Source organism: Sabethes cyaneus, chromosome 2 (assembly GCF_943734655.1).
Source record: "Sabethes cyaneus chromosome 2, idSabCyanKW18_F2, whole genome shotgun sequence".
Taxonomy (NCBI): Eukaryota; Metazoa; Arthropoda; class Insecta; order Diptera; family Culicidae; genus Sabethes; species Sabethes cyaneus.
In genome coordinates this window covers 12790271-12808132 of record NC_071354.1, presented here as the reverse complement: position 1 = coordinate 12808132, position 17862 = coordinate 12790271, and the positions used below count along the sequence as shown (strand labels likewise).

Here is a 17862-nt window from a genome sequence, read left to right as displayed (position 1 = left end):
CACAGTTTTCAGTGCACCAAGTGTGCAGAATTTTTTTTCTGATTTCAAGATCAATCCTAGGCATAGCGAAAAGTAAAAAATAATCGAAACAAATCGATTGCACAACTCTTTTTAGATATTTAAACAAACTTTTGCTTGTACGCACATAAAAATTACTTCACCCATTTTTGAGTAAAATCATTTTAAAAGTTGCTATAATTACTTTTCGATACAGTCCTTAAGTTCACAGCTCTATCAACTTGAAATACATCCGTGGGCAGCAAAGTTAAAGTTTTACTTTCAGATTGGTCTGATCGATTTGATTTGTAGCGACCATAATAAAATATACCATAGAATATGTAATAAAATTTGAGCAATTTCGTTGGATTGCAGCATGTGCGCATTTAATTTTATCGTGCATATTGATATAATAGGAGGATAAAATCAACGCGCCACTGAAATTTTGCAATTTTCAAAAACTGGTTTTTTTTAACAAAAGAAATATATTCGGCTAGCTAGCTAGCTAGCTATCTAGCAAAATCATTTTAGTTGCTTCCTCTGACAAGAAAACCGATTGATAAAAACTTTCTTTCTGCAAAACACTTTACTTTGATGATTTTTTGTTTGCGAGCTAAAACAAAATACTAGAATATGGCAACATGGCTTCGTATAATAAAATAATTTTGGCGTTGAACTTTAGTATTCTGCTTAATAGCAGCAAAAAAAACTGTTCGGCTTAAAAACAGTTTTAATAGTTCTATAAAACTAACAGATTTATTGCGGTTTGACAAGCAACCGCGATAAGATCAATTTTGCTTGTGACGTGACGTGTGGTAAATTTATAAGAAACGTGGTGCAGCCAACGAGTTTTAACGTGGTAATATAAATAATATATTACAACACAATAAATTTGCTTTATTAACAGTTTTATTGTAGTTTTCTAGCTAGTTATTAGTGTGTTTGGATTCGTTTCCTCTTGGTATTACGCAATACCACAATAAAACCAGAGGTAATGATTAATACCGTAATAAAACCTTTATAAAATACAAATAAAATCAGGTGCCTTTAGAATTGTTACTTGGGTATTCCTCTTTAAATTTTTTTGTCTTTTGCCATTTTGAATTTTCTTACCACTTCAGGCTGCCTTGCCTTTTTGACCTTTCTAGATTTGTTAATTTCTTTGCTTCTTCGACCAAATTTTTTTTATTTTCTCGAATTTCTTTCTTGCTTCTATTCCTTCCTAAATTTCTTTGCCGGAATCTTTTTGATTTTTTTAACTGTTTTCTTCCTGGTCTCCGTTGCATTCCACTGCTTTTTGCTTTGATTTCTTCGACTCCTTAGTTTGCTTATTTAGTAATACTAGCTGCCCGATAATTGCCCTCAGTTTTTTTCCTTGTGTGGACTCATCACAGCGATCAGTATAGTTGATCTATATCCATCCCATATTATTTCCGTCCCTGGCGAGGACTCATTCGTACCTCTGACCATTGCACTTAACTATAGGGGGGGCATTTGTCAAGAGGCTTTAGAGGGCAAATATAGAATTTAGCATGAAGGAAGGGTAAATGAGGTGCCTGAGAATGAACCCATGCCAAAGTCACTTGACAAGGAATGGCTTGATTCTACTAAGATTCGAACCCACGACCACTCGCTTGCAAAGCAGACTCGATAACCTTGCGGCTACGGAGCCCCCCTCAGTTACTTGTATATCTGTTGTTGTAACGCAAATTCTCATAATGCAAGAAACAAACCGCTTTTCTTCATTTGAATGTGTTTACCCTTTATCAGCTCCCCCAGCTGATGTCCTCCAGCTTGGTATTTTGTCGGATTTTTGTTGCTTTTAATAGTAGTTTATGGGCTTTTAATTGACATTTTGCAGTTTTATTCATTCGCTGTTTACTAGATTTTTATTTGCTTTTAATTATTTTATATTTTCTTGTTACTTTCGCTTTATGGTTTTCCTGTGCTCTTTATTAACTACTTCTTGAAAATTCAATGGTTTTTTATTGTCTTTTTATTATCATTACGCGGTCCTTTTATTATTTTCTATTGGACTTTATTACCATAATGTTGCTTGACTGCGTTTTTATGAGGTCCTTCTTGTCTTCTTATTTCTTATCTTGTTGTCTTGTTCACTCATTATCTTCTTGTCTTCTGATACTTCTAGCTTGGTTTTTATCACATTTTCAATGGCGTTCTTTTGGTTTGTTATTGCCATTTTGTTAGCTTTTCGTCGTTCTTTATAGTACATTTTCAGCTTTTAATTGGATTTTGCTTTGATTTGCCTTTTTATTAGGGTTTTATTAGTTTGCTGCTGAGTTTTAATTGTTTTTACCTATTGGTTTTTGATTGTCTTTTTATAGTCTTTTTCATTGGCTGTTTATCAGATTATTATTGGCTTTTATTGCATTTTTATAATTTTTAGTGCTTTTGTAGGTAACCCAGGTAATAACCCATCAAGCTTTCATGGACTTTCTGTTAGCCTCTTGTTACCTTTTGATTGACCTCTTCTTGACTTGCTATAAGCTTTTCATTGACTTTTTATCGACGTTTTATTGGCTTTTGGTTGATTTTAGACTATCATTTAATTGGTTTTTAATTTTTGCCTCTCTACTATATAAATATCTATTTATATAAGAGGCTTATGTCTGTACCGAAAACCAGGTATCTGACAGGACGTCATAAGAGGCTTAACGATAACTAAAAATAGGTCGCTGACAGAACGTCATGCTTTCGTAGCAATGGATTGTATTCTCAGTCACCTCACTGGTCGACTGCTGGACTGCTCGATTAGATTGCTCGATTTAATTGCTCGACTGGACTGCTTAACTGCTGGACTGCTACTCGACTGAACTGTTCGATTCGACTGCTCGACTTAACTGCTTGATTGGACAGATCGACTTGACTGCTTGACTGAACAGCTCGATTTAACTGCTCAAGTGAACTACTCGATTCGACTGCTTGACACATTTGTTCGACTTACTACTACTCGACTCTACTGCTCGACTTAACTGCACGATTGAACTGCTCGACTGAACTGTTCGATTCGACTGCTCAACTGGACTGCTTGACTGGACAGCATAATTCATCTGCTCGACTATACTGCTCGACTCAATTGTTCAATTCGACGCTCGCCCCAACTGCTTGATTCCACTGCTCGACTGGACTACTCGACTCAACTGCTCAAATGAACTGCTTGACTCAACTAGTCGATTGGACTATTCGAATTGGCTGCTCGACTCAACTACTCAACCCGATTGCTCGATTCAACTGCTCGACTCAACTGACAGCTTGATTCAACAGCTCGACTAGACTGTTCGACTGGACTGCTCTACCCAACTGCTTGATTTGACTGCTCCACTCGCCTGCACAACTCGACTGCTTGTCGCTACATCATATGGTCGGTGTTAAATCTGACCGGACCAAGTCACAAAAATTTAAAAAATAAGCATTTTCTAAACAACATTTTACTCTATTCAGACTACATAAATGTTGCAAACAGCCAGAGTTATAAGATGATTTCGAATGCAGCAAATATTAAATACGTTTTTGTCAAATTTGGTTCCATTTGCTTGATTAGTTCTTGAGTTATGAGGAAATTTGAATTTCATTTGTATGGAAGCCCCCCTCTTAAAGAGGAGAAAGATCATAATTCCCCTCCTAAAGAGGGGAGGGGTCTCAATTCACCATAGAAATACAATTTGCTTACAAAAACACCCACAAGCTAAATTTGGTTCCATTTGCTTGATTAGTTTTGGAGTTATGAGGAAATTTGTATTTCATTTGTATGAGAGCCCTCCTCCTAAAAAGGTAAGGGGTCCCAATTCATCATTCTTGCCTCCAAAAACACCCACATGCCCAATATGATTCCATTTGCTTGATTAGTTCTCGAGTTATGAGGAAATTTGTATTTCATTTGCATACGAGCCCCCCTTCCTCAATTGGAGAGGGGTCCTTATTTACCATAAAAAAAAATCTTGCCTCCAAAAACCTTCACATGCCAAATTTGGATCCATTTGCTTGATTAGTTCTCGAGTTAAGAGGAAATTTGTATTTCATTTGTATGAGAGCCCCCCCCCCCTTCTAAAAGGCAAGGGATCCTAATTCATCATAGAAAAAATTCTTGCGTCCAAAAACACCCACATGCCCAATATGATTCCATTTGCTTGATTAGTTCTCGAGTTATGAGGAAATTTGCATGTCATTGGTATAGGAGCCCCCCCTCCTCAATTGGGGAGTGGTCCTTATTTACCATAGAAAAAAATCTTGCCTCCAAAAACTTTCACATGCCAAGTTTGGCACTATTTGCTTGATTAGTTCTCGAGTTATGCAGAAATTTGTGTTTCATTTCTATGGGAGCCTCCCCTCTTAGTGGGGGAGGGGTCTCAAATCATCATAAGAACCTTCCCTGTCCCCAAAAACTCCTACATCCAAATTTTCGCGCCGATCGGTTCAGTAGTTTTCGATTCTATAAGGAACATACCGACAGACAGATAGACAGACAGAAATCCATTTTTATATATAAGAAGATAACGGCAATTTTTATTTGCCTCTAATTTTTTTTATATTATTTTTATAATGCGCAATTATAATCTTTCATTGCTTTTGTATTGCCTTCATACCCATTTATTTACTTTTTATTTTCCGTTTAGTGCCTGTTTTTTGCCTTTTTATTGTCTTTCGATTGGCTCCTATTGTATTGGTTTGTATTAGCATTTAAGCTTTTAATTGACATTTTATATTCTTAATTATTCGCCTTTTATTAAAAATCTAATAATTCACTTTTTTCAGTTTTATATTGGCATGTAACTGTCGCTTTATTGTTTTTGTTTGCTCTTTTTTATCTATTTCTTATATATTCAATAGTTTTTATTATTGTTTTATTATCTTTATGCTCCCCTTTTATTTTTGGAGTTAAAATAAATGTCATTTTATTGTTTTCCATTAGATTTTATTATCGCTTTATTGTTTGTTGACTGAGTTTGTATTCTCTTATTTAATGGCTTTCTACTAACTTTCAATTGCATTTTTATTGGTATTTTGTTGAATTTTCGCTGTTTTTAATAGCTTCTTATTGGCCTCTATTGGTTTTCTATTGACTATCAATTGACTTTTATGACATTATAATTAACTTTTTTTAGGCTTTTATTGACTTTTTGTCGGCGTTTTAATAGATTTAAATTGTCTTTTTATTTGTTTTTTTATTGTTAACTTTCCATCAACTATTTATTGGATTACGAGTTGGCCTCTTTAATTTTATTTTTATTTTTGGTAGTTTTTTATTGTCTATTTATTAGCTTTTTACTTTTTTACTGTCTTTTAATGACTTTATATTCTTCATGTACTTATAGATTTGTAGAGTTATTTAAGAGTCATTTAGAAAATTCTTATTTTTTTAAAAATAAACTAGAATAAAATAAAAAGGAAAGCACATTTAGCTGTTTATGGTTGTTTTTTATGGTCCTTTTATTATCTTTTTAATGCCTTTTCATTATCGTTTTATTATATCTTTTATCTTAGTATTATCTTTTCACTAACTTTTTATTGTCTTTGCTAAGTAACCAACCCACTGCAGCCTACCGTGTTTTAGTCGCTTCACATTATCCGCACATGGTCTTATAGATCGTGGAACACGCGCGCGCCGCACTCCTTCTTTCAATTCGCCGCCCAGAAACGGTCGCAAGATCTTACGCTCAAACCTATCTAGAGCCCGTTAGCTGTTCTCACTTTCAATGTCCACGTCCACGGAAAATTAGTAACCTATTTGCTTATCTTCATGCAATTTATTGATTTTTATTAACTCTCAAATGGTTTTCTAGTGGCAGTTAATTAGCTTTTTTGGTTATCCTTTTATTGTCTTTTTATTGGCTATTGATTGGCTTTTTAGTAGTTGTTGGTAATTTGTTGGGTTTCAGTAGCTTTTTAGCGGTATTTTATTAACTCTACATTAGTTTTTTATTGGCCTCTTATTGTCTTTTTGTTGGGTTTTCGCAACACCCCCCCACCCCCAACCTGCCCCCGAAAGTTGAATTGTGAGACTAACGTCTTGTGCACAACCCCTCAGATTTTTGATTGTTTTGTTGCCTTTTAGCATTTACTGTCGAGTTATTGTCTTTTGATTTGATTTTATTCTCATCACATTTTTATTGCGCTTTTATTGTCTCTTCGTAACATTTTTATTATTTTAATTTTTTTACTTTCATTTACCACTGTTCAGTTTTTTATTAAATTTTTCTTGACTGAATTTTTATTGTTCTTTTTAATACATATTTATTATTCTTTTATTGATTTTTATTAGTTCATATTGTCTTTATATTGACCTCTTTATTTAATGCTGTTTATTGTTTCCTAATTAACTGATTCTAGTTGTGTTTTTATTGTCTTTTCAATGTCTTTTTATCGCATGAATTTGTTGCTTATACTCACTATATTTCTATTGAAAAATCCTTCGATTCACGAATTGCAATCGCCTATAACTCCAAAAACCATGCCTCATTATAAACTGTCATCGTTGCTCGGTAAATACCGCTACTCTCTGCCAGTGCTATTATTTCCTACTTCTGTTTCAATTGAATTCAATTCCCACCTGCAACAAAAAGTTCCACTGTATACCAAAGTGATTGCAGATGGGCAAACAGTTTTCTATTTCGAATTATTTCCACTCAATACGCTTTATCGCAACAAACGGAGCAAACTTTCCGTTTTTCCCTTTCTCGGTAATCGACCACTCTGCACTCAGCCTTGCTGCTCGTATCCAGGTCCCAAACGGTTTTCGGTAAGACGAAATGAAATTGTTTGGCAATTCCCCCGTTACTTTCCATTGCCAAAGTTCAGCAGTACTCGTATGTTGCTCCTCGAATCGACAAACAGAATTGATCGAGACCACCAGCAGTTGCGCCAGCGCGTGCAGGTGAAAAACTCTTACCGTGTGCCAGCTATAGCATTCCGATTGCAGCCGGGTTTAAGCTGAGAAAATGAAAACTATACCAAACGAATGGCAGGCACAACTTTTCCTACCTACAGTTGGAGATAATTTAGTTTTCAGCCACATTAGAGTCGAGAATGTCTACACTGACTACTACGCTTGGCCCCCCAAGCAGCCCCAAGGAGCAGAACGATTGGCAACAGGTTGCATCATCATTATCATCATCGTCATTATCGTCGTCGTCGTCCTGAACGACGATCTCGATGTCAAAAGGCGGAGATTGAGCAAGAGCTTACTAATAATTGAGCGGCTTTGGCAAAGTTGGTTCCTCACTTCTTCGTTCCCTCCTCGCACGCGATAGCAGTAGGAACAGCAGCAGCTTAGAGCGGAACTCAATCAATCCGTCCGGGTGGCGTGCCCCGAAAAAAAAAACGTTTACATAATTGATGAAGGAATGATGCCACTTAATCGTTGCCTGTTGTAGCGGCAAGAGATGCAACGCTGAGCTGAGCTGTGAGGAGAGTAGGATAATTAAGTTAATTGGATTTGGTATGTCAAAAGCCTCGAAGTTTTATTTTTTTTATTTGGTTGCTTTCTTGGGAACATTAATGATGAAGCTAATTGATGGTGTTGGCGTCGGATAAAGATGGCATCATTAATTAACACCATTATGGGCGATGAAGGGGCTTGAAGGTTTACATCTGGACTGTATTTGAGTGTTGAGCAAGTGGGGAATTGATAAGCAGCTTTGGTAATTGATGGTTTTTGCAAACTAGTATTTAAATGGGAAATAAAACTATTCCACTTCGACTTTGTTTTTGCGGGGTGGAATCTTTCGCACGTTTCAGCGGATATTCAAACGACCTCCATTATGGGCGATTATTCAACCGCTCTTGAAAGGTAAAACCAACCATCAATTTTCACTTTGAACTCGTTCGTCGTTCCTTACATCGTTCTGTATTCCAGAATTGAGCAGCAGCACGGCACGAGCCACGACGCTCGTATAATCCTTCCTGGTTTTGATATTCTCCGCACGCCATCTCGACGTCATAAATCAGGCTTCAATCCGATTAATCTTCATCGATTGGCCGGATGGTCACCCAGCCTGGGAAACGCAGCCAAAGTCGCTCCAAAGTAGACCCCACTTTAAACTGGCTAAGTGGAGGTAGAAGGGTAAGCCAACGTTGCCTATCATGTTTGTGTTATTCTACGCATACATTACGTAATCAAGGGGATTTGCTTCTTCGTCATCGGTCTTATCATCAAACAGCATCATCGTAATCATCGTCCTCATCATAAACAGCAGCAGCAGCAGCAACAACAGCAGCCAACGCCAAGGCCACATTGAACAGTGAAGACAGCGTCGAAACTGGTCCAAGGAGGAAAGTGATTGGCATCGGTTTATCGGAAGCTGAAGGAATTCAATACAAATACATTTGTTAGGGCTCAAACAAGCAAAATCAATCGCCTGGGGATAAATTATGCAAACATGTAGGCAGTGTTTCTATTGACTTTTCTCTTTGTTATGATTCAAATTCAGTTTGAAGGGTCGAGAGATGTATGGGATGAATGTGATGGCAACAATTTTTGTCTGAAAATTTGAGTTCGTATTCGCATCACGGATCCTTTTTCGATTGAAGCAGATTCAAAGTTTGGAACAGTGAAAGTTTTGACGTAATTCGCAGACTCCGACCTTTATACGTCGAATTCCATAATTAGACTTATATCAAAGGCACGACCTAGATATTAAATTTAATTAAGCAGATTTAAATATTCGATATTAAATAGCAGATGAAATATTTCCTCGAGCAAATCTTTTCGCTGCCTCCGATCTGAACTGGTTGTAAAGGACATTTAGAATTGTTATTCCCTTTGAAAACCCATTCATAACTACCTTTTGATTCTGTTTCTAAATTTGATTCAGTTCAGATGTGTCTATCCCATACTCTTCCTAATAAACATGAAACAGAACAAGATAAAATTAAATCAACTTGTTCTTTTGCATTCACTCGTCCGCACTCTCTACATCTAAGCGTTCTCGCCGGATGAACCCCTAAGAGTATTCCGAAACACAGTTAGCCTACAGCCAACGTCAGTTCATCAACCGATGCCACATGCGTTAAGCCTTGGTTCGATGGCGGCCCACGTCTAACGTACCATGGAATTCGCATGGTAAGCAGATCTCATTATCATTTCCAATAGACCAGGAGCACAGCACCCCGTACTGGCCGGAAGGCCGTTTGGTAGGCAAATTCGTCAAATTAAACTACCGCCCTGACCTCAACCCGCCCGTCTTACGCCACGATCCGATTCGAATCTGTCGCTGACTCAGCGACCGTCGAGCAGCTCATCACGTAGTCTGGTTCTGATTTGCCTTCAACGGCTTCCGCCATTCCGGTCCTGGTAATGGTGATGACATTTTCAATTATTCGCTTTGGTACATTTCTGTTCAATTAATTAAGCCTTTTCAGTTACAGTTCTACAATCCTGCGATGCGATGGCCAGACAAGCAATATCGGCGCGCGTGTCGTCAGTTCCTCGCTCGCTCGGAACGAGACGACGACGTCTGCGCCCACACCGGCCGGCGTCGGCATCGGCATCGGCATCGGCATCGGAGATGATTTTCGTTCCAGCTGGGTGGCTTCCGGTGCGATGCCTGTCTCCATTTGTCAGCCACCAGCGTCAGTGCTATGCTGTCAGTGACCACCCGGGGCAGGTGCGTTCGGTTTACTGGTTAGTAAGTAATTTTTGCGTTACACTAAATTAGGTTTCAAGCTAAATGATTTAAACTTCACTGCTAATGTTGTGAGCTGGGTATTAGAAGTTTTACAATAGGGTAAATTATTTCAGTCCATTGCGAAATTTGCCTCAAAGTCTACGGACTCATCACGGTTCTCCGTCGAAAAGTTTAGGCTACTCTTTCATCGGGCATTCTAGCAACGTGCCCAGCCCACCGCGCCCTGCCACATTGTACTACCTTAACTATATCAGCATATTTGTATACTTGATACAGCTCATTGTTCATGCGGCTGCACGACATTCCATTTTCTATTTTGCCACCTAGTGTTGATCACAGAATTTTACAGTCAAAAATCCATCCATCATCACGAAAGCGACAGTTTCACCCGTAATTCTGACGCATGATTTTGACCCATCCAGCGTCGCACGAATCAGCGTAACTAATTTCGTTGGAAAACCCTGTTCTAGCATTATCTGCCACAGCTCATTTCGTTTGACTGAATCGTACTCCACTTTAAAGTTTTCAGTTAAAGTTCTCATACAGATAATGAATCTGCAGGTTGTACTGTCGGAACTTCTCTAGCAGCTGACGCAAAGTAAACATCTGATCCGTCCAGCTTGACATTCGCCGACGAAAGACTCCGCTAACGGTCTTAGTCTAGAGAACAGAATACGACAGAGCACCTTATACTTGAGCCTTGAGCAATGTAATGCCTCGATAATTTTTACATTCCCGACGATGTCAATTTTTAAAAATAGAGCAATTGGGCAACGTTCTTCTTCCCATATTCTGACAATGATCCAGCGGATTTCTACGTGCAGTCGCTCGCTACCCGCTTTTAGAACTTCAGTCAGCAGCTGACCCCTGGCCTGCTTCTTCATGTCTGCCATTTGACATCAAACCAGCGGTTGTTACGCTGTTTTCCACGCGTTATGCCTACCACCTCTCTCGCAGTTGTTTCAATAGCGCCTTGGAGGTTCCTCCACAGCCTACTTATATGTTTCTACCTTTTCATCCTGGTGTTCCGCGATTTGTACATTTATCATCATTTATATTGCTATATAATTCAAAGCCATTAAGTTGTACACAATTCAACAATAATCTTAGTGGTGAATGAATCCTCAAGTTTAGTTTATTTAAAAAACAATGATCTTACTGAATCATTCAATTCATCTATGGTCGTACCGAACCATATAGTTCATTTGACAATGACCGTACCGAATAGGGATGCTATACCGGTTTTACAGAAACCGGTTTTACCAGTATTGCCGGGTTATTTTCCAAGACCGAATTACCGGTTTTTCCGCAGTCAAAAACCGGTATTTTCGGCATTATTTTTTTGTATGATCAAATAACAACTCAAGAAGCCAGAATCGCTGATAAAACTTGTAAAGCACAGGGTAAATTTAATTTCATGATTGAAGGTTCTACAAATAATAACTCAATTATGTAGTTCTTCCAAAGGGAAAATCCCGAAATACTTCACCGCTGTCGGCATACAGCCGGTGTGCCTCTTGCTTTATAAGCAGTCGTCTCCATGTAACTCGGTCCACTCCATGGGCTGCCCGTCGCCAATTACCCAGTCATCTCAGAAGTCACAAATTACCCTCGATCCGATCGAGCCATCTTGCACGTTGAGCCCCTTTGCTCCTGGTGCCGATGGGATCGTTGAAGCGAACTGTTTTCGTTGCACTGCCGTCCGGCATCTTACATCTGACATGTTTAGCCCACCGCAGCCTACCGACTTTCGCCAGTTATACAATGGGAATCTCTTTCCGAGCAGTGCCTTTAGTTCGTGATTCATACGTCTCCGTCACTCTCCGCTTTCAGTTTGTACTCCGCAAAAATATCATCCGCAGCATCTTCCGGTCAAACACGACAAGGGTGCGTATTTCCACCTTGAGCGACGTCACAGCTTCAAGTCCGTAAAGAATTACCGGTTAACTAGGGGTTTTGTACATTGTCCGCTTCACCGCTTCATACGGCGGTGTATGCAGCATGATCGTAGCGGTTTGCGAAGGGCAAAGTAGGTCCAATTTCTTGCTTATATGAATAATAAGAAATGTGCGATATACAGTACAGCTGTTCAGAAAATTTTCACTAAAAATTAACGGAGTACTCTAGAGAAATGTCAGAACACACCACGAAAGAGGAATTCGTTCGGTTACTAGTACAAACTGGAATCGAAATAACTTTACGATTAGTTAGAATTACTTGGCAGGGTTGTTGGTAGGGTTGAACCAATAATACCAATCATCGCGCACGTTCGATCTAAGAAGCAAGGATGTGCTTTACTTAAGCGATGAGCTATTTATGAAGAAAGAAGAAATTGTCGCACTGCTAGAACCAGCCTTGGCCGCTATCGAATTACTATACACTAAAAATTGCAAACTCTACGAACTACGATTTCTAGGAATTCTTAAACTACCTTAAAACCTTTCAGGTATCACACAACTACTGTTTGGGTTACTGTATTGATAGAGTTTCAGAGAGAGTTCGTATATTTAAATTTATTCGTTTTATAATTAACCGTACTATTCGTGATGACTTTGCAATATTCTTCAAGGCAGCAAGGATGTTTTGATAATAAAATTCTGCAAGGTTTTATTTTTTTAAAAGTCAACGGAATTGATTCAGAAACCGAGCAGGCAGAGGAACCCAAGTAACTGAACTTTCAGTATTAATTTATCATAAATGTCAGCTTATTAAAAGCTCTTGAACAATGGTTTTATTATGCCACATTTCTAATTTACCGCTAGGAATTGTTTTTTTTGCTTTTTCCGTGGACACCGAATAAAGAGTCTCTGCCTCCGGAAGTTTTTTCATCAAAATTTGTTCTTATTTAAAAGATGACACGGTAAATTCTCTTGGCAATGTTAAATATTATTATTTTAATGAACTAGTCAATTAGTTTTGCCAAAAGAAATTGAGTACCATTGATTATGGAAAGATCTTCAAGTCGAAGTCATATATTTTTTAAAGTATTCACTATTCACTGCATTTATCAATACCGGAAAACCGGTTTTCAAAATATCTCCCGGTATTGACATTTGTAGTACGAATCATTTTACATATAAATGGTCGTACCGAACCATTTACTTTGATCAACAATGCCCGTACTGAATCGTATAATTCATCTACATATGGTCATACCGAACCATAAACACTCAAGTCGCTTTTTCCGCGAAGGATACGTTCCGCGTAAATCAAACCCGCGTTAAAAAAACACGTAAATTCCGAAATTCGCGCAAAAAAACGCCAAAATTCCAAAATTCGCATAAAAATCAGAAGGGTTTTGTACAAGACACGGCCGCATAAGTGACTCAGGACTACATAAGTCTCTTTGTAGCGATAGTAGCATCCGGGATATTGACGTGTATTTGCCTGGAGGTACAGGCTCAGAGACCCCTGCCTCGACTCCAACCACATCAGGACAACTTTGATGGCAGGATACAGTAGGACTGTGGCTATTTGTTCTGAAAGGCGCAAACTGGGTCGGAGCCAAACAGGGGCTCTCATAGTGCCTTGTTGCGTGCGTCCCGGTTCATATCCGAGCAACTGGTGAGATGGTTCGACATATGGCGGTTTTAAATTAAGTATCGATGAATTCGCGTTCGTATCAACGATTTTACGGCTTGCTTATATTTTTTTGTGTTCTGTTCCGACTTGAGTGCTCTGGGTAAGGAAATGAAAAACTTTCTGCTAAAATTTGAAACCGATCTCTTCGCCATTTCTGTATTTGTTTGCGCCATAAGTAGAACTGCAGGAATCCTTAATGAATATCTGTATGATGGACAGTCCAGAGTTTGGTTATGAAGCGCTTTTTGGTTGTGCACGTTATTGTGAAGCTGAAGCAAACATTGGAGCTCTCTCAAGGCAGGTACAAGTAAAACTGACTGAGGACTACTGTTGGACTGAGTAGGAATACTTCATTTGACAATGATCATGCCGAATCATTTATAAATGCTCGTACCGAACCGTTTAAATAATCTATGGTTGTACCGAACCATATACTTAATTAATGAGTGATGAATCGACCAAGGCTTGCTTGTTAACCAACTGCAGACGACCGACTGTGATCAGCAGTCAGGTCGTTGAAAGCGGTCGGAATCTAAACAATACTGATGACTACCGACAGGATGGCGCACCGAAATGTCGCGACGGTAGCACAACCTAACTCTGCCGAGTTATTGTATTGCGCGAGACATGTTCTGATGCTCGGCTAAGCGATATTCTGTATCAGGGTTATTTAACCCCCACACTACAGATGACCATTCCTCTGTCGTGGCAAATTACATGATCCTCAGACCTATAAAAACTGTAAAATTGCTTTGGCTAATTTAGTTCGAAAACAGACACTGAGGAAGCCTGCAAGTCGTAGGCAAAATACGTATCTGTCATTGAATAAAATACACATAGTAGAATTAAATTGGATAAGTTTTCTTATTTTTTATTTTTAGGATCCTCAGACCGTTATCATTGGTCGACAGATGAAGGCTATGTCTTCCAATGACAGGACGAAAGATTTCCTCTTTCTCGATCGGCTCAGTTGTATCTCCGATGATGGTTTTAATGTCATGTTTCGGGTACTGTCTTCTCGAGCCTGTCGTAGAACTCGTTCTAAGCATCCTCGAATTAGGCTGTAGTTGAAGATTTAAATGAGATGGATCATTAGATTCAACGGGATTGTAGCATTGTACCTGCAATTGTACAGAATACATGTACAATGTAGGGCAAAGACCATACTTTTTTCTTAAAACGAAAGTGAGAAATGACGATATGAGATTCTAAATCGTAGGGTGAAAACTGTAAATCAATTCGAAAGGTCGCTAGTAAAGTCGAAAGTCAAAAGTTAAAATTTAGCTGTCAAAAATAAAAAGTCAAGAGAAAATAATCCAAACACAAACTGTAAAAGACTTGAAGTCAAAAGTCAGAAATTAAAAATTGAAAGGCAAAAGTCGAAGCAAAAGTCGAAGATCGAAAACGTCAAAAGTCAAAAATCGAAATTTGAAACCCGGGAATCGTAAATGCAGAACTGAGATAGTAAAAGTGAAATATAAAAACCAAAAGTCCTCGGTTAAAATTTGAAGGTCTGAACCCGAAAATCGACAGTCAAAATTACAATTTAAGAAAAAAAACGTGATTCCTAAATAGTCGGAAATCAAAAATTCATCGAAATTCAGAAAAATAAATAGTATAAAGTAAAAGATAAGTAAAAAGTAAAACATAAAAGGTAAATAGTAAAAAGTAGAAAGTGAATAGTAAAAAGGAAAAAGTAAAATAGTTAAAAGTAAAAAATATATATTTTTTAAACCATGAATCGTCTAATAACTAATCACAAGAGACGAGCCCTAGGAATTAGTCATACTAAATAAATTCTAATTTTGAGCCATCGACAATTATTTGCATTTGTGAAGGTAAACTTATGTAACAACCTTGTTTTCAACAAAGTTCACAATCTACTCATCAAAAACGAACGCCATCCAATGGCTTTGAACTCAAAATGGTTGAGTAATCTTCGGTGCCACTTATCGCTAAGCCATGCAAACCGCATCGACCGCTGAGTGCTCTCAGTTGCATGTAAAGCGTAAAACTTTTCTGCACGTGCATCGACCTGAGACTGCTGGGGATTAGCGTTAATGAGATTCGCTTTCGGAAAATTGAACTCCGGGAACTGGCTGTTTACCTTACTTTGTTTAACACTCACCCGTTGCTAATGTCACTGTCGAGCGGCAATGTTAGCTTTCCTCCAGTGCTGTGGAGATTAATGATGGAAGTAAGCTTTACGTTCCGTGCTGCGGTGTGGTTACTGAACTTCACATTATGGTTCTAAACGGTCGCCCTCAGTCGATCGAATTCATTTCCGACTGTGACAAACGGATCTACACACATGCACTTGTTGTTGATTTTCCTCCCATAAAGTTGCTCCACAGTGAATGAACAATTATCGGGATCGCAGTCGGATGAAACTGCATTTTCATATACTGATTGCACTTTGCCAGAGAGTATTGTTAGCATTAGTTCCGTGAAATGAGGTGTAAATATTAAATTTACTCGCCGGTTAACATTGTATAAGTTTCACAGTCGGAATGAGAGGTTGCCTTGTATCAGATTTAGAATTCCTTGTAAAATGTTTTATGACTCCACAACAATCGTTGTGGCTGTACATAAATCATCAATTTATTCATATAAATAGTTTAGATTCCATCATCCATATCCTAAATATAATATTTGTAACATTCGGAGCAATTTAATCCGGAATCAAAAGCATACTCTTTCGCATCGCTATCATACAAGGGGCTGTAGCGGAGCACTTTGGAAATGCAAACAAATCCACTTCCATCCGACAGGAATCAGCTTTATAGATGTCTGTGTGCATACGTACGGAACCGTATGTACGCACGCACTCGCCATCCATCGTCGGGAACGGAGAATAGTGTTTAATTTCCATTGTCGTCATCCGTTCTCCTATCGCCATTTGCATTGCCGTCGCCATCGTTTGCCAACCAATCCGATCCGTTAGTGTGGAGTGCAAATCAGCGAAATGGAAGCAGAAACTCCTCGAATCCTGACCAGGTTAAACAGAGCGAACCTCCCTCCCACACGTAACTCCTCCTCGTTCGTCCCCTCGTTCGCTTTGGCTGGCTCCTATTGCAGCGGCACCGGTCGAATGCGTCAATCTCAACAGACTTGCGGCCAGCGGCGGCACCCCGCCACAATGGAAATCGATTTTCGCTTTCCTCCTCGCGGCGCTGTTCGGCGTGCAGTATCTGTTGGCCGGCACTTGGCCATAGCTATTAGCATACAGTTTTCGGTGCACAGCGGAATGGACTTCATTGTACGGCCGAATAGCACAGTGAGCTGCACTGGTTGAGGAGCCGAATTTGAATTTCATATTTGAAGTAGGGATATAAAATCTGACCCAATTCATCGCTCCGCGTTTCCCCAGCTGCAAACTTCGCCCCGTCCTCGCATCGCACGAGACTCCGGACTACGGTTAGGTCGAGTGCACACTCGGAAAAAGCAAAAAGAGATTTAAAAGTTTAGAAGATTTCATCTGCATTTCGGCCGGCCAACGCAACGAACGGACGGAGATGCAGGGTCGCGGCCATTGTGCTATTTTCGGCCAACCGAACGAGCGAGGAAAAGTGGCCAAATTTACAACTGAAAGCAATAAATTTCGTGCTTTGAATTGGACCTTACCTCTCTGAGCTGGCTGCGGTGGCGGTGGCGGTGGCAGCAGCCAGTTGTGCACTAATCCGGACAGTAGTGGTTTTACGATTGTCCGGCATGCCATGTAGGGATCAGCAATAGCAGCAGCAGCAGCAGGCAGCAATAGGGACTACAGCATCGGTTGCTGGAGCAAAAAGTATGAATCTTCGATAGAGAAGAAAACGTTTTTTTTTGCAGAACGTCTGATTTACCGTCTGTACAGTTAGAATTAGGTGAAATTCTGGTTATTAAGTAAATTGAGCAATTGTTGATGCTCTGCGGTTGTTGGAATAGGAAACCATACGGACGGTTGCTTTTCAAAAGATGGCGCTTTTCTAGTAGTAGTGATAGTAAAATCATAATTTCTCACTTATCTATGGTTACCTACCTGAAAAACAATCACTAATCACATTTTATTTGTGGTACAGTTACTCTGTTATACTTAATTTTCATGACTTCTGCCTAATTTTGAATAAAAACAAACTTTTCCTATTCCTCTCCATAGCATCTTACTACCATTCATCCGGGAGCCTGGAAAAGTGATTTGAGTGAGTGAGTGGCCATAAAAGAGCCAGGAGCTGAATATGTTTGCGACATTTCAATTCGAAAAAATTAAATTTCGCAACATGAACGCAATAAATAAAAACAATGTTTACCAAGTATTTATTGGTTCAGGTGTCAAACGTAATATTACGATTAACATAAAAGAAACTGAGATGCATAAGAGAGTAATGTTGCTGCGTTGAGTAAATTTATTGTCGAGCATTTCCAATTAAGTCTGAAACCCCTGCTGACAATTATATTTATGAAAGTACTAGGTTTCTCAGGGAGATAAACAATCGAAAATAAAATTGAATTAAATACAATGTTTTGAAGAATTCAACTCACTGGCGTGCCAGTCATAAATGGAAGGTGTTCCAGAAGTATAGAAAAATCATAGGTAATCGGAGGATAGCGATTATCTTTATGGAATTATTTTACTTTTCAAAAAAAATCTGCTGATCTG

The 17862-nt window shown here is 38.9% G+C and overlaps 1 protein-coding gene across 1 annotated transcript in view; it reads right to left on the bottom strand.

Annotated features, from left to right (window-relative positions):
* Positions 1-16941, bottom strand: part of LOC128735109 (uncharacterized) — a 125064-nt gene extending 108123 nt beyond the window's left edge. Inside the window, exon 1 of the mRNA XM_053829603.1 lies at positions 16848-16941. Within this exon, the coding sequence (XP_053685578.1) occupies positions 16848-16941 (94 nt within the window). The remainder of the gene's footprint in view (positions 1-16847) is intronic.
* Between the last annotated feature and the right edge of the window lie 921 nt (positions 16942-17862).